The 22064-nt window shown below is 38.8% G+C and overlaps 1 protein-coding gene across 2 annotated transcripts; it reads right to left on the bottom strand.

Moving 5' to 3' along the window:
- Positions 1–9296: 9296 nt before the first annotated feature.
- slc34a1 (solute carrier family 34 member 1) lies at positions 9297–21653 on the bottom strand. 2 transcript variants are annotated; one of them, XM_011480247.1, is made up of 12 exons: positions 21588–21653; positions 20254–20427; positions 19703–19849; positions 19285–19428; positions 16317–16428; positions 15625–15820; positions 13811–13891; positions 13621–13687; positions 13366–13533; positions 13108–13224; positions 10714–10838; positions 9297–10467 (listed from the first exon to the last, which is right to left on the bottom strand). In XM_011480247.1, the coding sequence occupies exons 2-12, from the start codon at positions 20417–20419 to the stop codon at positions 9874–9876; spliced, it is 1917 nt and encodes a 638-aa protein (XP_011478549.1). In that variant the 5' UTR covers positions 20420–20427; positions 21588–21653; the 3' UTR covers positions 9297–9873. The 2 variants fall into 2 exon arrangements, with proteins under 2 accessions (XP_011478549.1, XP_011478550.1); XM_011480248.3 differs by having other exon boundaries at positions 10102–10295.
- Positions 21654–22064: the final 411 nt, after the last annotated feature.

Genomic DNA, 22064 nt, shown 5'->3' with positions numbered 1-22064 from the left:
ACTTTCATCTCAGATCTGTATCACACTGAGTTACTGCTGATGCAGAACATCAAGGAGGAATGGAGGCTCTTTCTTTCTGTGCTTTTGGAGCTAAAATCATTTCAGCTCTGACAAAAACTGGTCCAGACGACTGCAGTTGTTTGAAGTCGAAGCAGGCAGCAAGGCGCTGCTTTTGTCAAAACGGGAAATTGTTTGGTTGCTGCAAAGCCCTTACACATTTCCATTTTAGCGTGACTCTCAGAAATGATTCTGCAAACAATCAGCCGACACTACGAATCTATTAATGCTGAATATACTTATGCTAAAAGCAAACAGCTTCATAAAGGTGTTTTTTTTTTCTACCTTGGGTACTCTCCTGTATTTTTAAAATGTCTTTAACCCTACTGGGATTAAGATGACACAGAAAATCCATCCATGTAATCTGTTAGTCAGCTTTTATGGCTGAATTTACACAGACAATCTGTCTTTACAAGAATAGTAAGGACTTAATATGAGTAAAATATTTGTAATTGATAAAGCTCAATGTAGATGGGTTTTTTTGTGCAGCACTTTTAGGCAACCTTGGTCATGAAATAAAAGATTTGCACTAATTTTAGCCAGTTAGACTTTTCTAATGCATGGCTTCATTAAATGCCATTTTAGCCACACCAGGAAGCACTTTTACAAATGACGGAAGTTTGAATAAAAATGTCGTCCTGCTTCTTAAGACACTTCATTTTCCCTTATAGTTCCCAACTGAATTCAGCCTTCTTTCTGAACCCGCCTAATCCCTTTCGAGGTCATGCGGTTTCTGGGGCCTCTCCCAGCTACTGTCGGACGAAGGCAGGGTTCAACCGGGACAGGGCCACAAAAATCAGACACATTCACTCTTAAGGAAGAATTTAGAATCAGCAATTAACCACGAAGCATATTTTTGGACTATGGGACAAAGGACATAGAGGACCCAGCTGGGACTTCAACCATGGCCTTGTCGCTGTGTGATGGGAGCACTAACCACCACAACAACATGTAGCCCAGGTCCCAACTCAATGTTGCTAAATAAGTATTGGTGTAAATTTGATCTAAATAAAGCCACTATCACTGAAGAAGAAAACAAATCAGTCTGAGATAAAATAACTGAAAAAGTTTTAAAAATTGCTCTTTTGGTAAACTGTCACATTAGATTCTTTGAATAAATCTAAATCCCAGTGATGGCTGCTGTTTGTTTTTAAGCTAAGTTCACGCTGTCAGTCAAACGTCTTCTACACAAAAGTTAAAAGTTGAAGAAGGTAATGGTGCAGGAGGAGCAGATTTCAAAATATCTGCTAAGCTGCTCTTCCTCTTTTGATGTTTTCAGGGTTAACCAGTTGCCGCTGGCAAACCACAGCTGTGTCGTCTGAATACAAGGTGTAGCAGCTCGTTCTTTGAATTTACAATATTATCACAGTCACATTTATATTTGTAAAAGCCTCTTCCGTTTATTAATAATAGAAGATGTCAGTATTGTAGCGAGAAAGCTGGGATGCATCACGTTGAGCTATGATGGAATCGGAAAATATGGAATGTTTTCTTTGTTATTGAAGCTACGATAAAGCAGGGCTGAGAAAAACCTGCTGGGATTTGTTGGAATGTCAGAGCCTAGTTTGTGTTTTTGTGGCTGCAACATGTTCAGTTTTCTACTTAACGTTCAGTGGCGTTTCCATGCTAAATGTCATTATGACAGCACAAGAAATAGCTTTGGGCAGAATTTCCAAAATAGAAGACAGATCGTTGGCAATCTTTGGATTTTGAGTTTATGTTTTTTATTATTATATTTCTGCTATTTCTTGGTTATTTTTTGATTTATTTTCCTTCCTGTTTACAAGCATGCATGGTTTTGCAGGAGATGGGTGCCAGGGTCTTATTGTGGCTTTTTGAAATGCCTCACAAAATTATTCTTTTTTTTCCCATTGCATTGTTATATTTGGCATTTCTTGCAGTCCAGCACACAAACCAAAAAAAATCCTGGAGGGAATGAGAAAAATCACAACAATGTGCTGTATATGTTTTGAGATAGATAAGGTATAATTCAAAAATACAAAATAAACCGAGGAAACACACACCCAATATTTCCCTTCTTCTTTGCATCAACCCGTTTACACCAGAGCTCCAGTGTTTACATTCTTTGGGCTATTGAAACTTCACGCAGTTCACTTAATTCCAGCAGATTCTGAAGTGGAGAAAAGCAGCATTGCAGAACTTTATATTAGTAATGTGATGCATACTGGTACAAAGCCAACAGGAAAAAAAGACGCTTTTTTTCCACGTCAGAATCAGCTGATTCTCACTGGTCACGTGTTATCTGTCGCTGACGACATCTCTGGTGTCAAAGGCTTATTGGAACCATTTTTTTTTGTAATTAAAAGAAAAAATACACGAGAAATGACATTTTGCACAGTTTGAAGTATTGTTTTAACCATCTTCAAATGAGGTCGATTGCATCCTTCTTGGAAAGCATGATCTTTGCATTAACAGTATGCAAACAAATAGCTTCAAAGCCATTCAAAAGCTCGTTTCAGCTCAGCCTAACACCATCTCCTGCAGGTTCTATCTTTTGAACTACTTCCTTGTCTCCTCTTAACTCTCTCCCAGTAGAGGGAAGGGATGTGTGAGGGCCCCACGGGTGTTTTCGGGGGAATCACCAAATGCTAAGTTGGGAGGATGTAGAAGAGGATGCGTTTTAATTTGTCCAACTGCCAAAGAATCAAGAGGCATGCTGAGCAGGAACACACAGACACAGTTTTTTTTTTTTCTTTTTTTTTTTACATCTTATCAGATCTTGGCACCATTAGACTGAGGCAATGGCTCCCGGAAGATGCAGCACATCAGTGCGCCTAGGGATTGTGTGACAGCTACTGCCTTATCTGACTATACGCAGAGGAAATGTGGTTTTAATTTACAATTTTGCACAACTAAAGAAAGGCTGTCAACCTTATAAAACACATGTACGAGCCTCATTCAGACGGAACCTCTGTCGCTTTGCTGTAGAGGTTGAACAGGGGCACTTTTTGGAGCACGAGACATGAAGGAACTGTGATTGACAGCCAGGAAGAAAAAAAGTCTCTGTGGGGGAAATGGATCTCCTGACACAAAGCAAAACAGAATGAAACACCAGAAAAACTCCAACCACCCTATTCATATAGGTTAACTTTTTAACAAATGTCATGAGATCTACTGGAAAGGTTCTGTTTGAAGAGAGCTCTCTCTTTTATAGAGCCTGAAGCAAAAATGTAAAAGAAAAAAAACTGTAGTAGGAAAACTGCTGAAGGAGATGGGAAGCCATTTACATTCAAAACAGCTATGTTGAAGCCATTTTTGTCATGTGGGGAGGAGGGCGGTTTTGTTCTGTGGAACAAAATATCGAGTGAGGCTGTTGAAGGAGAGCTGAGACACGTACATTTTTGTTTTGTTTAACATTCAAATATGGGTCTTTCTTTGTGCTGCCCTTTATTGAAGATCGTGACCATTTGTTTTTGTTTTTGTCTCTTGACCTTTCAGGCACAACCTTCCATTAAAAACACTTAACTCTTTCAGACCCATAGACAAAATTAAAATGACAATATGAAAATGTTTTTTTTTAAAACAATTTCATTGTAGTACTACTATTGACTGTACATAAGATCTGGACAAAGTGGCTCCGCCCCTCTGGTCTTCCAATTAGGAAGTACCTGCTGGCTCCATGAAACCAAAATCCAAATTCATTTTCTACCCCTAAAGTTCTTTCATATTCCTCCAACTGCAGGGGCATTTTGGAGCTTTAGAGGTGTCCAAAATTGTTTTTTAAGGGGGAGCCATAGAGACGTAGGGCTGAGTATTCCTCCCCTAGTAGGGTGAAATGGATTTCCTGTGCTCCGCAGCACAGAAGTTTACATTTACATAGTAATTATTTCAAGGAATTGAATTTACATTTTGAGGGAACGGATTCGAATCTTTTTTACCCATGTCAGATCACAGGCTCCTTAACAAAACGTGTATTTGATGTTGAAAAATAGACGGAGATCTTAGAAAATTTGGGAATATTTGAATGTTTTTTGACAAAACTCTTCTGTTTTAGAAACTTTTTTTCACATCCTTTTGACAGCAATTATTTTTCCTATCGTTGTCTAATAACAGATGTTCCGTTGTTGTTTTGCCTGTCTCGTTCATGCCCTCTGTGGCGCTAACCAAATGGTTATTCTTGACAAATCTGTTCCTGCTGATGGGAGCTGAATACTGAGCTGAGTCTAAACTTCTGTTTTCAAACTCATTTATGTTTTTCTGCTCCCTCAAAGTATGTAAAGGCAGGAGAGACTTGAGCTGTTCAAACTCCTCCTTTCCTCCAACTTGACTTGTCAAAATGACAAATGTTTAACCAGTTTTGTAAGCTGATTTACCTTGTGGGAACTTTGCAGACTTTCATGAAAACTGCCTGAAATTGAAGTTAAAAGGTGTGACCTTTTCTGACCCTCACAATGGACTTTTTCCACTTTTTGGCCTCTGAGTAAATTGTGGCGGTAGAACAAGAAAGCACTTTTAGTAATATTGCAGTTATTAAGACATCAAGGTATGAAAGGTTTCAGTGGTAATTAGGTCCCCATATGGAAAGGTAATTGAAATTCTGGACATCTTTGGACATTTAATATCATTCCCTGTGGCGAGAGTCATGGGAAGTGGCCAGGACTGCACAGCAGCACTTGAGCTTTCACCTTTCTCTGCTGTGTTACCTTCACCACAACCTTAATACATTTTGATTTATTCTTCCACATACTTTGCAGTCTGATTCTGAGTTTGTATGTGCAGGCATGCAGATCTATTAGTGTATAAGGTTAAGCACTGAAAGCAAAGGTTTATATTCAGAATGTAGCCCCACGGTTCCATTACACACAGATGTACCTTATCTAATCGGACACATGTGTAGATGATTCTGGAATGATCTGCTCCAATGATTAGGATAAAAAAAATACATCATAAGTGCTCCTATTGCAGCTCTGAAATTCTGATTTCCAACAATCCATATTAGAAAAAGGACAAAACTATGATTAGACAAGTGGTTAAAAACATAATTTTCTATAATCCCAAATCAATTGAGAATTAGTTTTTACTACATATTTAAGCAAAAAAGGGCCTTAATTTAATAATTAACAACTTTAGCTACTGAGAGAAAAACGTCTTAAAATACAATTAGGAGTACTTTCAAGTGTGAAACAAAGGTGCTAATTAGTGAGCTGCCCTTTTTTTTTTAATTTGCTGATTTTTAGTAAGTCCCCCCATGTAAATGCCTGCATTGTTCACTAATGAATTAATGGATCATTCAATCAATCAATGGATCATTGAGGATGATGGACAGGCTAGAGGTTTTTCCTCTTTGATAAAACTAGTTTCTCTCATTGCACCGGTATAAAATAAAAATCCCTTTTAAACCTCAAACTATTTGATCCTTGCAAAGATTTAAAAACTTTGCTTTTAAACGTCGAAGATATTTTACCAGGTTTTTGTTGTTAACACTTCTCTTTGCTCTACACTTTTCAAGTTAAAAATCAGCACAGTCATGAAATTTTTGTCTCATTAAGTATAGGACCTAGAAATAAGAAAAATTATTAATAAAATGACTCAAAATTATTTTGCTCCAAACACTTAATAGTACAAAAAACCTGATTTAAGACGCAAACAACCTAATTACACTTTCATATTTGGTTGAACAGTAGGGATGTTATTTTAAAGTTCAATATATATAGACTAGTTAGACTGGTGTTTATTGTCACTATTTAGGAACAAAAAGGTTGACCTAAGCTCTGAGAATAAGTGCAAGTTTTAGATTTGATGAGGATTTATTAAGATTGGCAACCTAGATTTAAGATCGATTTCTCATTTTGTTTACATTGTGTTCTAAAATTAGTAATTTCCACTTTTTATTTCTAGCTTTATGTCCCTGTAATCAAAATAAACTACTGTTAAGTACATACAAACTCAAAAAATTCCAACCATTGCTTAGAATTAGCAAAAAAGAAAAACGTATCATTAAATTGTACAAAATTCAAATTTGCGTAATTTAAACTTTTTTTTAGCTTGTTTTTTTCCTTTTGAATGGTTGTGTAGAAGTCTTTTCTTCTAGATTCTAAAATCTTATTACAAGATTTCTTGTTAGAAGTAAATCACTTGCTTTGTGGACTGATCATTTATCATTTTACTTATTTCTTGTAATATTCTTCTTAATGTTAGTGTTCTTTTCCTTTTTTCTATTCTTAAAAAAAACCCTAAAGATGGGGAAATGTCCTTTCATTCTATGTGCATTGAGCTCTCCTGGTTGGGTTAACTTGCTACAAAAATCCATTTGGATTTGAGTTCACACTCAAACGTTCTGATGAATTCTCAGTGGAGTTCTGTGTCATGCAAATGACGATGCAAATTGGAGGCCAGAGATCAAACCGGCAACCTTCCAGTTGACAGATGATTGCTCTGCCTCCAGAGCCGAAGACACCCATAAATCTCTTCAATCTCTGTTGGATACGATGACCTGCCGGGTTTTCACAGTAACAGAAAACAATGCAGAGCGAGGGAACACAAGGGAAGCAACAGTTTATAGGATTTAATACCTCTTGAACAAATAAAAACACCTGCTGCAGCTTAGAGACACTACAAACTGTAGATAAGTGATCAAACATATGGGTTAGAATTCTATGTATGGATGGAATGGGCTGCTTTTGATTTAGAAAGGCAAAGAGGTAGGTGCGGCGTCGAAGGTTGTTGTGGCAGCTCCCTGTCCTGGTTTTGAATATTGATCATCCCGCTTTCATCCTGAGCTCTTGAGCATGTTGTTGCCTGAACCGTCACCTCAAAAGTGGAGGAGTTTTCGACTCCAGTCTCTCGATTTTTTTTTTTTTTTTTTGAGAGAGATCCGAGAGTCAAGATTCCTTAAAGACGCAATAAATTGCTGTACAACAACACGGAGCACAGCAACATATTCACACATTCAGCAGCACCTCCAAGTGTGCACGCTCGCCCACTTAGTGAGCCCACACCAGCAAAACTACAAACATGCAGGCTTCACACAGGTCCCTGTGCGTAACAACAAGAAGCTAATGTGAAGATTTCCATGTCTTCCAGTGTCTGTGTGGATTCAGTCACCCACCAACACTTGCATGAGCAATGAATGCAAAATATTCTGACATAATGAGCAAGCATTTGTCTTCTTGCTCACGCAGTTGTTTTGTTAAACTTTGAGGGGGGGGAGCGCTCTGCTCTCTATCTGTTTTTTAAGAAAATTAGAGGCCAGAATAAACAAATCCATTTCCCGACAGGCCTAAATATACCAGCAAAAAATTAAGATTTAGTAATCATGCTTATGGTTTCGACTCACAATTATATAAGCCCATTCTACGCACAGCTGAGCATTTGTGCAGTGACGGATCATTGCCCAGAGTGATTATCTTAATGGATAAACTCGGTATTTATTCTGAAGAGACAAAAAATTTTTTAAAGTCATCATAATAACTTTGTTTGGCAATCAACTCTCATTTCTGGAGATTAGTCTTGAACAAAAAACATCTGGAACCTTTAATAAAATCATGTTAGATGGGTTTGTGATTACGTGAAAGAGAGTGGTTCAAGGAAACAACACCTTCAGTTTCTAGATTTTTCTATTATTATTATTTAATCTATTCACCATGGCTTTCCAAAGTCAGTTAATGCAAACCTGCTTTCATTCCCTAATATTTGGTTTTGGTTTTATAGCTGGAAACTGGTGTAATTGTTTAATTTTTGCTAAAATCTGCAGTCGGGTGTTGTGAAAGAGGCACCAGTTCTAGGTGAAATGTGGGGGTTTTATAGTTTTACATAAAAAAGCTTTCTTAAACTAACTAAATAACTCAAAACTATTTAATTAAAGTTGAAAATTGACATAAAAGTCATTTGCTGTTTTTTTGGCTTATAACGCCCTCCAACCACTTCCAGGATAATTCTAACCAAAATTGACAACAGAAATACTGACGTCAATGTCATGGTTTGGGTTTCTTTTGTCTTGGTTTGTGCTTTATTTCTTGTTCTGTCATGTTTGGTTCTGTTTCCTGTCCTGTCTTGTCATGTCTTGAGTTTTACTTCCTCTGTCCCAATCTGCCCTGATCATGTTCACCTGTGTCTTGTCATTCCTGTCTGTATTTAAGTCTTGTCTCTGCCTTCCTCTTGTGCTGGTCCAGTAATGTCTTAATATCTCTGAACGTCGTAATGTCTCTCATGTAATGTCCGTAACGTCGTAACGTCTCTTCCATGCAAGTCTTCTGCCATGTTTCATGCCACGCCACAGTAAGTTTAGGTTTGTTTGGTTATCCTGCTCTGCAGCGCCTTTTGTTTGCAATTAAACCCTCTTGCCTTGGAACCGTGTGCCTCCTGCCTCTGCGTCTGGGTCCTACCTGCTCTCCTGCCCCCCATATCCTGACAGTCAAAATGTATACGTTTCCAGTGAAACTAATTAATCTTTCAACGGCAACGATTTATCATTTCAAGCCCCAAACTGGTAAGAAACTGGTCAAGCCCCAAACTGGTAAGAAATTCAAATTAATTAGAATTAACCAATAACTTAAACCTGTTTAAGGGAAACCTGTTCAACCCCTGTTATACCACAGAAGCTACAGTAGGCTACAAATGTTTTATATCTAGGAAGCGGCTGTGGTGCAGAGGAAAAGCGGTTGACCTCTGAGCAGAGGATCAAAGAGTTATTTTCTGCCTTGCCCGCAAATGTGTCTTTGGGCAAAATACTGAACCTCACATTGCTCCAGGTGGTTAAAAGTTGACACAAGTGCGTGAATTGCACTGTGACTGTAAAGCGCTTCAGGCCTTTAAGCAAAGTAGAAACACGCTGTATAAGTACACGATTTTACCATTTGAACTCAATATTTACACGGGCACATTTGAGCTAATTTCACCTCATTGTTCAGTTGGCCGTTGTGAAGGCTCACCTGGATTCAGATGCATACAAAGCAAGTTAACTCAGGTCTGAAAACAAGACCTCGATACAGGTGTCTGTGAACCCCAGTGTGGAATCAGTGGAAACGAGCCAAAAGTGGTTTATGTGACTCTGTGCAATTCATCCATGGTTTGCCATTGAAAATATCAAACCATCAGGGGTCTTAGACTCGAGGTCTCAAGGCCCAGCATCCTACTGGATTGTATTCCTCATCTGATTACCTGGATCTGGTGTATTTAGCAAATAAGGAGCTTCAATGGCAGTTGGAAAACATGTAGAGAACTGCAATAAGCTGTTATATTTTCCTGCATCCTCTTCCAATGGAATGGAGTCCATGGGGTTATCCCAGTGTGAAAGCAACTTTAATGCATCAGCAATTCTGCACATTTTTCACAAGACATTTAGCACAAGAAACAGCTTCTGTCTGTTAGATTTTTCACAATAATGCTCAAAGGTTAGTAGAAATTGGCTGATGAAAAAATGTGTGGCTCAGAAGTTCCAAACCTTGTTATTGGTAAAGTTTCAGATGAAAATGTCACTTACGTCCACACTACTGCATTTTCTGTAAATAAAAGTGATGGCTAAAAGAAGAATGCTTGGCTCACCTAATTTACTCATAGCTCGTATTTACTCAACTGATGTGAATCTCAAAGCTCTCTATGAAGCACAGAACATATCTTGTTTTGTGTTTCTCTTCAAAGTTGAGCATCAATAACAAGGTTTTTAGACAAAAAAAACTTTCATCTCAGGTCTATACTTTCTGCCACTTTCTATACTTTCTGCTGTAGAGATGTTTAATACATCTCAGGGGTAATGGAATGACATCTAGAAATCCTTTTTCCTGACTTTTTTTTCCAAAGCTTTTTGAGTACTCAACAATTTGTGAACCTTTTGTGGACTTTAAAGCATCTTTTTTTTCACAGTGGAGTGCTGTTGCACCTTTCTAACCCTCGTAGTTTAAAAACCAGCACGCCTGGACTCTTCTCATCAAGGCAGTCCAGCACTGGATTACAGTATGCTAGCTGTTCTGTCCTTTGAGAGGGCTTTTCCTCCACACCAACAGGTGCTGGATCTGCTAAGATGGGCTCCTCTTTTTCCTCATCTTGACCCTCCTCACATGCTACTCTGCAGCAGACAGTTGCCTTGGTAATCAAGCGGTCAAGCGGCTTCAGAGAGTGCATCCACTTAGGCAGGAAGTCCCAGTTTTGGAGCTTGGTGGGCAGATGACGAGGACTGCAAGTCTGCATTACATTTATGGTGGTAATGAAGATGGTGATTCCCAGAAAAGGACCTCCAACACCAGCCATAACCCGCCAGCCAGCCAAGGAGAGGCCCAGCACTATTGATGGAAAGACCAAGAAACAGAGAAGCAGGTATAAGACTGCAAACCAGCGGTATTTGGCAGTCCGCTCCCCCAGGACACGAGCCATCTTTATGGGTAAGCGCATGAAGGGGATAGGATACCACAGCAGGATACCAAAAATGTTAAAGAAGAGGTGACAGAGAGCAATCTAAAAAGAAAAACAGAGATGCAGAGTGTCAGCATTGGAGCAGAGCTCTATAGAATTCTGTAGAAATGCTTTTCTTCTCGGAGGTGAAAACAGATATTTATATTTACCAAAGAAGTGGTCCACATTTTACCAGCAATAAAAACCATAGCAACAGGGTCGAAATTTAGCCTTTACAAAAGCGTCACAAGCACCTCCCCCCCCACCCACCCACCCCCAAAAAACAAAAAACACAAAAAAACAGGTTACCTGTATTGCAGCTGCTAGTTTATTCCCAGGACTAGCCAGAGCTGCCAGCAGAGCAGTGGCGGTGGTGCCAATGTTAGAGCCGAGGGTGAGAGGATAGGCCCTCTCCAGACTGATGACACCAATGCCTGGAGGAGAAGACAGCAGAAAATATTATCATAAACTCTGCAAACAAGTTTGACAAAACCCATTCTGCTCAGTTCTACAATTGATGTTTATGCGTCGTTTGCTCTAATCTAAAGCCTTTAAAAACAGAGTTTCTAAGGGAGTCTAAAGTCAATATGCCGTACATATTATCATTTATTAAGTAATATTAATGGCCCTCTTTTCTCAAAACAGTGTGTAGCTTTTTTCAATTTCAAGCTTGGTTAATTACAAAATGATTCTGATCTTACATTTATAACTGTGTAGCAGGCTGGTGAGTCACTCATCACTGATTTTGCATGCTTCTATTATCTGGTATTACAAAACATATGTTATGCAATGTCTTCTCAAAAACTTCACAGAGCCATTTAGAAGACCTACACAAACTTACATCCTTATTTGGTATGGTCCAGAAAGGAGACAAACCATTAGTCAACATTAAATTTAGGCACTTTGCCATTGAAAACATGAACAAAAATTATTAGTTACATAACGAATGTAATACAGTTCTATTTGATTTGAAAGATTTAAAACAATTATAGAAGACGTCTGTTGGGGGGTTGTGGCATCACCCATAGTTTGGTGCAGAACCTTGTGGGTTGCTGGATCAGAGCGACACTGCAACCCCAGTGCTATTAATTTCAGCTATATGCTTTTTCTTTTTTCTTTGGAACCATGGTTCATCACCAATGTCCAACAATGCAATAATTGCATGGATTCCAGGTTGAAATACCTGAAGCAGAATTCAGGCAATAAACTTGTCTGAAGCAACCTTTGCACAGTTTTTTTCTTTACCAAGAACAAATTATCAGCATGGCCAGAGCCTAGTTTAATAAGATATTGTAAGCAATAACCTCCATGAAGGCCTGCACTGAAATGAAACCGTAGGCCTTTAAACTGGCCACATTGAAGAATAACCCCAGAACGTTATATGGCACCTTTGCTTTGACCACTACACCCAGCAGAAACTGGAGATTAAAAAAAAGAACAACTTTAGCTGCAAAATCATGATTGCAATGTGGTGTTAGAAGTTATACCCAAAGAGGCATCACTTTAAATAAAATCTGCTGTCTATAATAAATAACAATAAAGATTGAAAAATAAAACAAAGAATTTGCCAAGAGGATTTGAAAAACCCCAATCCAAGAAATCCTAAAGTGAGAATCAGCAGAGGCCTGAATGCAACAAAAACATGCTCATGAATTAAAGAAGTTTTTGTTTTAAAGGCATTTATACCTAAACGTATGGCTTTTTCAAGCTATGGACACCCATCGGGCAAGTGACAAGCGTTAAAGAACACATTAAACGCGTGTTCTTGAATGTGTAATCCATGGTGTTCACACTGAACAAGCAGGGACGGGCTTCCTCTTTTTCTACAGTTTACTAGCACATGCCTGCCACCTACAGTTGGCAGAGGCTTGGTGCGAAATGTTGAAGCTTTTTTTTCTCCTTTATCAGCTCTAATCCGATAAATGAAAGACTTGGTGTCATAGAATTACAGTCGGGCACGAACCGCAATTATTAATTACTTCTGCATGATCAATGTTCAAACCATTGACACTTTCATGAATTAAAAAGGACGCCATCCATACATCACTAGCAAATCCGAGTCCGTGATTGGTTGAAATTTAACCTGGTCTAACTTGCAACGCACATTCAATGGCCCCGTGTTTGTATGTAGGGCCCAAACACGGCTGTAAAAACTTGCATAGCAGTGTGTGAAAGGGAGAGTTTTGAATGTGGAAGTCTAAATTGAGTATTAACGCATGTGTACATGGACTTTTGATTGGAACGTAGCTTGAGGTTTGAAAAGGCTTATTTACTTGGAATCAAATCGTTCTCATCTCCTAAAGATTATTATCTCAGAACAGAAATAGTAAATTCTTCTATAGATATTGATTATTTCATTACGTTGAGATTTGTACAAAGCTCTCACTTTTTCAGAAAAGTTTGACATTTTTGTTTCAACAAACCTTTTTTTTCAATAAAAAAATGTTTTAAAGCTTTTTTTTGAAAGTATGTATCAAAAATGTTTAGAGAAGCTTATTTCTTACATTTTAAATCAGTTTAGAAGCCTGTTGATTCTTGGATCACACAGAAAAAGACACAAATATTTGTTTTTATTAAATAACCTCAATTTCTGTTCAACCTCAGAACAATTTGAATAAATGTGTAATAGAAGGTAAATTATGTTGGAGGAAAAAAAGCAAAACTGAACTTGTTGTTTACGGTCAAACAAAGCACTTTACTCACCTACAAGTGGAGTCATGGCTGAAGTAAAAACAGAGCTGCTTTGGACCACAAATGTGATGCCTGCACCCACAAACATGGCAACGTATCCTGCCAGCCACCCAAAGGGATAAGGCAGGTCTGTCAGGATATAATTAAAAGATAAGTATTAAAAAACTGTTGCACAGTCTAAACAACGCTTGACTCTTACCAAATGATGTTTTGAGGTTTAGTACTTCTAATGGCACTACTGACTTTCTGCTGCTCACTTCATTAACTCACCTGTGTTAATGACTTTATGGATGACCTTTGCTACTTGGCCTTTAAGAAGAGAGTTAAGCAGCTTGACTAGAAGTAGCAGACATGAGCAGAGGACCACCAGAGAAGCAGCCAGGAGAATAAGACCCACCGTGAGGTCTGACAACTCAGTGGATGCAAACAGATGTTTACCTACAAAGAAAACAAAAACACAGATTTTGAGATTTTTTTTCACTTCATTTTTATCTTCTAAAACGTCAAAACACTGATGTTACTTGCATTTAACACGTGACGACGATGGAAAATCGTTACTTCCACAGTTGTCAAAGCTCCCATTGCCAGCAGACTAGAAAGAAACAAAGAAAGAAAGAAGCCATAGGTAAGGATGAGGAAAAGGTTTGACTTTAATCTTCAAATGCTGCATGTGAGACAAAATGTGCAGGAAAGAATGGCACAATAGAATGATTACCTGGCACCATTCCTTCACCAGGCTCTTGTTCCTCATGCCCTCATTTCCCATGGCAATCCCTGTGATCACACATTTCTCTAGCTAAGAGAAAAACAAGAAATTGTTTTAAATCATAGTAAAATAATGGGATGAGAAAAGATTCCTAATTATTTTACCCATTTGACAAGGCTTTACCACAGAGTTTAAGGTGCATGCAATGTGAATAAATGCACTGATGTTTTACCTGAACGCCTATTCTTACAATTATAAAACTGTTTTTATCTGGTGGTTTAAATTAACCTGTATTTAAAGTTACATTGCAGTCGGATAAATATTTAGAAAAATTGTCGGCAACATTTTTAAACGTCCTATAATTGGGTTGAAATAAAGAAATTTAAAGCTGCAATGTGCTAATTTTAGCAGAGTTAGGGTTAGTTAGGGTTGGGGTCTCCTTGGTCCAAGCAAAGATGTTTTTTTTAAATTTGGAGTTTAATTCCAGAGGAAAAATGTATCACGCCATATCTTTAACTTAACTTAATATACTTGTTTGTTTAATAAAAAAGAAACAATCTCTTGTGTTTTGTAACAGATAGATGATTAGCACCACATCCAAAAGTGTTGAAATTTAAGTCTCTCTCAAGTTGTGTCCAAATTCCTTTTCTCCTCACTACATAGTGTGCCATGTACTGTAGTGCATTTGCCATTTTTTAGCCGTTCGAATCTACAATTCCAAAAGTTGGGAGGGGCTGTAAGCTAGCAGGACGGCATGTGAACAAAGGGATGATAGGAAGGCTTACTCCACGCCAACATACCCGCCCACAACTTAGAAGTGAATTTCTAAGGAACTGCTACCGCTCTGCAGACACTATGTCCTGGAGAAAACATCCCCAAGTATTTGATTTTTGGCTAAAAATTGCTTAATCATAATTAAAAGACTACTGGGAATGCTTTTACAAAAGATCAAAAGATGATCGGAATGGAATTTTAAATTTAGAAGTGACATTGTTGCAATAATGCTAAAGGGCAAACCTTAATTGTTTGTAAAAACAATATTCAGAGATTTTGAGATAGATGGTACGTGTGATTATTTCAAAGTTCTGAATTTGGGATGCCATAGTTATGTCAGAGATTAGCCCTTTCTCTGTTATGGTGCCTGTCAGTCTCCTGCCCCTCCCCCTCCTGCTGTGCTCCTGACTCCACTAGCTGTTACCAATCCACCTCATCAACCGCTGCAGCTCTAAAGGAGATCCAGCTCCAGTATTCATCGCCAGTTCGTTGCCCCTTATGGTGACTAAACCTGGTCTCAGTCTTGCTCATGTTTTCAAAACTTAGTCTTGTCTCGACGCCAATATTATTCCCCTTGTCTCAGGATTCCAGCCTCCAAGTGTCACCTGTTCGGAAGTCAGATCGTGCCCTCCTGCGTACCTGTGGAAACTACACACTCTGCAAAGCCGCGTTATTACCTCCAGCCACGCCTCAAGCCGCAGTCCTCATCAGCCTCATTCCAAGCCACTACCATCTCTCCTGGAAGAAAAATAAAAACTCTTACTTACCTCTTACCTACCTGTGTCCTCATTCTGGGTTTCATTATCTGGGCCTGTCCATCCTACAAGTCATGACATTCTCCTCATTTTAAGGAGATACTGGTAGAATGACTCTATCTCCCACAGGCCACAGAGGGTAAAGCAGGCCTCTGTGACCCTAATTAAGAAAAGGGGGAATGTAGAAAATGGCTAGATTGTTGTCGCAGCAATGTGTCTCTCCATGATTGCATTTTGAAGGACAATTTTACAAAGTAGGATATTGAGAAAATGCTGCCTAGCTGTCATGTTTACCTGTATGATGAGTGTTGTTACTGGCTCAGTGATGACCTTTAGAAGCTCGGGGGCATCTTCTCCTGACTGGATTTGTAAGATGCTAACCAGGAGGTGGGACAGCCGGGTCATCAACCCACTCACCGCCTCCAGAGGCAGCAGGAACAGGACCGACAGCCAGTTGAAGCAGTCATGGATGGTTGCTCCAGCAAAGGCGCTGTGACAGGTCAAGAGAATTATGTTCTTTGAGGTCAGCCACCAATAAACGTGATCATTTACTCAAAGTAATTGATCCTAACTATGATTTTTAGGCCTGGACTACTCTGATTTTGAACTCCAGTGAAGGTTTTCATTGTTGACTGAGTCCAAAACATTAATATATTTAAATATGTTTATTTAAAAAATTGTAAAATAATATGCCATCTGTTGAGCCTAGAGTTATACCAGATATTTACTGCTGTAGTCAATTTGGACTGATGCCATTATTATCACGATTTTGAAATTACACTGAAACAGAGGTTAACAGTGAGAGCCAGCAAACAACTACCAATGCTTTCTCATCATCCCCCCTCGCTTTGTGCCCTGTGACTTTCATTACTTTTATCATTCCGTCTTCCATTTTTTTTTCTACCTACTTACCACTGGACTGATTCATTTCCATCCTCCCTGCTCCTCTGTTGTCTGTTCTCTGCCTTACCACACTCCTCACTCACCGCTGAAACTCATTTCTCTCTGCAGCTTGCATCATGGCCACTATGGTGTTTGTGACAGAAGTGCCAATATTGGACCCCATGATGACTGGAACTGCCGACTTCACTTCTAGCACTAGGAGAAGACGAAACAGAAGGTTTTGTTTTACATAATAAGATCATTGTGTCTATCCTCATGCATAGTAAATAAGCTAACTGCAACAGACAATGTATACATGTCCTCCACGTATAATTGATATGCACGGCGTGGAGTGTTTTGGAGCTGACTTGAGGTTGAATAGACGAGTGGTGATTGCGGTTTTAAAACCAGAGGAAGCACTCTCACAGGAGGGGTTAATGTTGCATGTGCCCTCATTGATATAGCATCCCGAACCCACTTCATGAAGAAATACAGTACAGACCAAAAGTTTGGACACACCCTCTCCTTTAAATGAATGGGAAGGTGTGTCCTAACTTTTGGTCTGTACTATATGTTTATGTTTTTTTATGCTGTGCTTTCCCATTTAAAAAAAAGGCCTCACAAATAGCTTCTTCACACTAATGCTTCCTTTCAGAAGAAAAACGTGGAACATGTAAAAGTCTTAATCCTTTTTTATTACTTATTAATGCCACATATCTTAGGTTTCCCAGGTCAGTTTTGAACAAGGACATCTCTTTTTTTAATGCAGTCTATATAAATATGCCACTAAAAGTAAACACTTTCATTGCAGCATTAATGTATTGTTAGCATTTTTTGTGCTCAGAAGTTTCAGAAACCTATTTATGCATCAGACATTTTTCATTACTCATTTATTTGAGCATGTAGTTTGATCTGTAACAAAAATACCCTGATTATAAGTTAGTGTGCAAACACTTTTGAAATGATTCCTTTCAACAAAAAAATTTAAAAAATTAATAAATTAATAAAAAAAATTATTTACCTTAATTTTTGATGTTTTCTGCAAAGTTTAATCTGAACTGGAAGTATCAAAAATATTTTTAATCTACACTCTTTAACTCATAGACGCCTGAATTTATTTTCAGGATTGAAAAATACATTTCACTCGTGTTTTTTCTTTCAAGTAGATGCAAAATGAAGGTAAGTCTGGAGCCAAAGAGGTGTCAAGGGGTTATCAGACCTTTTTTTCAAAATATATATATAAATATTTATCAAAATGCTCAAATATAACTTGTTATACTTTTAAATGTCTATATGAAATCATTATTTAGCCATCTGGAGACTAAATGTCACAATTGCACAATCAACGCAACATTTGTGCAAACTGCTGTCATAATTATTGCATGATTTTTATTTCAGAGCTAAAGGGAAAATCATTTTCCAAACAAATGTGCGCCAGCGTTTTACATTTTTCAGAAGCTGTTTTGGCTGTACAAAAAATAAATACCAACACTGATGGACCCACAGACATCCATTACCGCTGCAGCTGATACAGAGGCATGAAAGTGCTCAATATTTTGGCTCTCTGTGTTCATGTGACATCAACATGTGCATTTTTATTTAGGAAACCTGTGAAAATGTAATACAACCATAAATAGCTCCAGTGGCGTCAGCGTTACCCTTTAAACTCAGTCATAGCTGCATGTTTACTTTCACAGTTTTAGACATTTAAATATCGGTTTGCTCTGGGAATATTTCCGTAATGTTGGTCTTAAATAGAATGAATAGAAAGTCTTTTAAGGTCTTATTATAAGTATAAGGTAAAATAATGATTCTACCTTTACTTTTATATTAATTACTAATAAAGAGGAAATGAAAGAGTTGACGGTTCAGCTGCTTCTTTAATCTGCACTAATAGACAACTAAGGTTTAAACTCTGCAGGGAGCCAAACGTTTGTTCTGCGAGAACAATGGTCTTTCTGGCCAGGACATTTCACACTTGGCGAGCAGATACAGAGAAAGCTCTGTGATTGTATAGAGAGCTGATCAAAGTGTACAGTCACAGGACTCATCAGTTTGCACTAGAACAACTTTAACGTCTATAGACCTGGCGTCCGCATGTGTGGACATCACATGTTCGGTTATTTTACCACAGTAAACTTCTGAGACGTTGTGTCTACGTGTGTTGAGAGTTCGCTCAAATATTTGTTCAAGTCTTAAGAGGTTAATGCATTATTTTAGCCTTGTGTTGGTTGTCTTCCTGATCTTTCTAAAAATGTCAAAACATGCGAAACAAACAATCCTGACAGTAAAGCTCCTCTAAAGTCAAAGATTCAATAGCGGCTTGCTATTGAAATGGTCAATAATTTAGCTTCTAATTCAAAATTTAAAAATGCTGTGTATAAAAAATCAATCCAAGTGCAGTAGGATTGTCATTTAAAGAGGCAAAAACTGTAATAAAATTCAGAAAGTTAACCTGCCTACTTTTGTGTTGAAGTTAAACCTTTTTACTTTTGCATGAAGAGAATCTGACTTGCTGATGTGATATGTTTGACCTTTTGTCATCACATGGTGGATCACACGAAATTTTGATTAAGCTATTAGAAATTCGCTGCAAATTAAATGAAGAATAACAAGAACAAAGATCTCACTATTACAGAGCAAAAAGCAGCTTTAAATTCTTCAAAATCTTAGTAAACGTTTGTCCATTCAGTGTCATTTCTATTTACTAAATTAATCTTTTACATCATGGGAGAAAAAAGGATAAGAATTTACGGTAGCTTCTCTAGATAATACAGTCAGTGATTACTTAAACAGCCAGGCTGTCAGAATCAAAATATTTATTTGTTGCTGCCATCAAAGATTCAGCATCGACTATTTGCTCCTAATTGATTTATCAAGGTTTTCGTATTTATTGCTGTATCTATTCATGGGTAATGATAGTCTGCTGAGACACACAAGAATGAAAGGATTAAGCGCGCTGAACACAGACTAGATGATGCTGGCTCGGATGCCTTCTTTCAACCTCAAAACCTTATTTAAACTATGAAATATGCTGACATTTTTATATAAAACTCGAACGCGCCTACTCACATCCGGAGGCCACCAGGCTGACAACAATGGAGGTGGAGGTTGATGAGCTCTGAACGAGCACAGTAACCAGAATCCCCACCACCAGGCCAGCCACGGGGTTGGACAGCACCGCATTGTCCTTGAAAATGTCCCCTGCCACTTTACCTGGTTAAATATGCCACCCACATACACAGAAACACACAGGGACAGAAAAAAAGACCGGGGGATGAAAAGGTTGCCATGAGCAATGTTAAACATGACTCCAAATGCTTGTTTCCCCAAATTTATGAAGGTCACAGATGAAGCTTCCCAGTACATCACCCAGAGGGACTAAGGGGAGCAGCAAAGGTTGCTCCTCTGTGGCTATAGCTTATTTGTCAAACATCAACTCACTGAGTGATGATCGACACAGTGGGTGAGCAGTGAGAATTACACTTACCCCCTGCCAACTGGAAGGCAGAGCTCAGAGTGTCCAGGGAGCAAATAAAGAAGAAGAGAAGGATGAAGAGAAGAGGGACCTTGGATAAGTTGATAAGGAGCTGTTTGATCTTGTGTGGACTCACTTCTGAGGTCTGAGGGGGGGCTTCTGTAAAAAAAAAAAAAAAAAATCAAAACAGGTAGAAGGTTGTAGATAAAACAGCACAATGCTCAAGGAGTAATGGCACCGAAATCTGGAATTTTTCACGCAGCTGCATTTTTCTTTTATTCTCTGCATTCTGGGTTCTGGGTGAGAGTGATAACTTGAGCCACATGCAGAGAACAAAGCCATCTTCCATGCACCATTACCCGAGTGCAGCCAGACACCACTGCGGGACAGTATGGCCACATGGTCACACTACGGCTGTGTCTTTTTTTTTTTTAAGCATGTCCTTGTCCGATAAGCCTTTGGCTCGGCTTCTGCAGTTATAATTAGTCTTTTCAAAGGAAATCAAACCAGCTGCCACTCCTTGAGATGAAAGTAAGATACTCCTATTGATGACCATCTTGTACCGTTCTCTCTGGGAAGTCTGTCTGCCGCTCTGAACGAAGGTGAACCAAAGGGCTGATTTGTATGTTTGCCGTCACCCTTGCTGCTGCTTGTGAGGTCAAGGGTGGAGCCGATGCCGGACTCCGTGTCTTCGTCCAGCCTGGGCTTTGGATGCCGGGAAGTGTGCATCCTCAAGCCTGATTTTAAAAAAAGAAAAGCAAAATAGTGAAAAAGTTCTCTTATAGAATGGAAAGAGATGGCATTTCAAGGAGAAAACGATGGCCGTTTTTGTTATCACGGTCTTTGAGCCCTGCACTCTGTCCAGAAGACACTATAGCCAGAGTGTGAGAGGACATATGGGGCTTTGAGGGCTATGAAAGTAATTAAAATCCCAGGATGACATCGCTGTGGAGGGGAAAGATGAGCGAATATTTGTTTATCAGCCACCTGCAGTAGTTAAAAGAAGAGCGGACCAGTGTGCATCTACACAAGAACTTCTCCAAAAAAAAAAACACTGAGAGCAAAAAGAGACTCACGTTGAGCTAAAGTGGCAGATTTAAAGTCAGATTGATCGTGCATAACGAATTATGTCAGAATCAGTAAGAAAACATCAGCACAGATACAGCTGATCCTTCACTTCCTACAGCTGCAAGTCTGCTCTTAAGAATTCCTTTCAATGATTTTTTTACATCCTTCCTTTTAATGCTTTTCCCCCTCTCTCTTACATCAGTCACTTTGCAATAACTTCAAGACTTCAATGGATGAGGGAATATGAAAGTATCCCTTAAAAGCAAAGAGGATGGAAGTAATTACAGCGGGCAAAATTACAGCAATTACAGTCGCTGCATCATTAGCATTGTGCCTGGCATCCTCCTGCAGGTTCTGATCTGCCGAGGGACCCTTTTTACCATACGTACGTCTCTCTGTGTGCGGCAGCATGTGGGAAACACTTTCACGGCTCACTGATGAGCAAACTCTCATTCAGATCCTATTCGGGTTTTGTGCCGGTGCTGACAATACGGAGTGATCCTCACATCAGGCGGCAGCATGCGAATCAGTTTGACAAATTGCAACTCAAATTTTCTGCTTTTTGATTTAAGGGTTTCCTTAAAGCATGTCATTTTGAGCCATTTATGCTTCAGTGAGGGGTTGCTAGACTGACTTCTTTTGATGAAGAGTAAAAATAAAAACGACTGTTGGGGAGGAGAAAAATCTCTGTGCTGTCTCTTTTTTTATGGAATGTATTTTCCTTATTTTAGAAAGCATCAACTGAAATAGGAAAATCATCAGAAAATACATTTTAAAAGCCAAAAATGTATATATTTCTTTAATGACAATAAATAAAACAGATTCTTACCGTTTGGGATAAAACTCTGTGTGAGGGGCAGGGCATCAAACACACCTTTAAATATAAAATCAGGTGCTGTGGTGTCAGGGGGAACACCTAAACCCCTGACTATTAATTTGCTTCATCATCAGAGACAACACTGTAAATCAGTAACACTCAAAAAAGAAAGTTAATGATGCATTACTTTGGATGCTAATGATTGATGCTTGCTTTCTCCTGATCTGGGGCCAAAGCAAGGATTACAAAATGACCTATTTGAGGTGATTCATCACTCCTACTGATGCATCTTTAGGATTTAATAGCAGGAGAAATCTGACATCTAGTGGCAAATGCAAAGGAATGCTGGCTGTCTAGTGCTTTCTTTCTGTTTTATCTCTGAATAGAAGTTTCAGATTGGGCAGGGACTGTTCCACACATGTAGGGTGTGCAGGATGTTCACATTGCGTTGCAACTGCAAATGAGCCATCGTGGAAATCTCCAGAAAGT

The sequence above is a fragment of the Oryzias latipes genome, chromosome 10 (assembly GCF_002234675.1).
Source record: "Oryzias latipes chromosome 10, ASM223467v1".
Classification (NCBI taxonomy): domain Eukaryota; kingdom Metazoa; phylum Chordata; class Actinopteri; order Beloniformes; family Adrianichthyidae; genus Oryzias; species Oryzias latipes.
This window is presented reverse-complemented; position numbering and strand designations above follow the sequence as displayed.

Bases quoted from the DNA above. Each gene is read 5' to 3' on its own strand.
- slc34a1 (XM_011480247.1), bottom strand. From the start codon at position 20,419: ATGCACACTTCCCGGCATCCAAAGCCCAGGCTGGACGAAGACACGGAG. The intron at 13,892-15,624 runs GTAAACATGACA...TTTTTCTCTTAG, and splicing joins TAACAACACTCATCATACAG to CTAGAGAAATGTGTGATCAC. The intron at 13,688-13,810 runs GTAATCATTCTA...GTTTCTTTCTAG, and splicing joins TGGTGAAGGAATGGTGCCAG to TCTGCTGGCAATGGGAGCTT.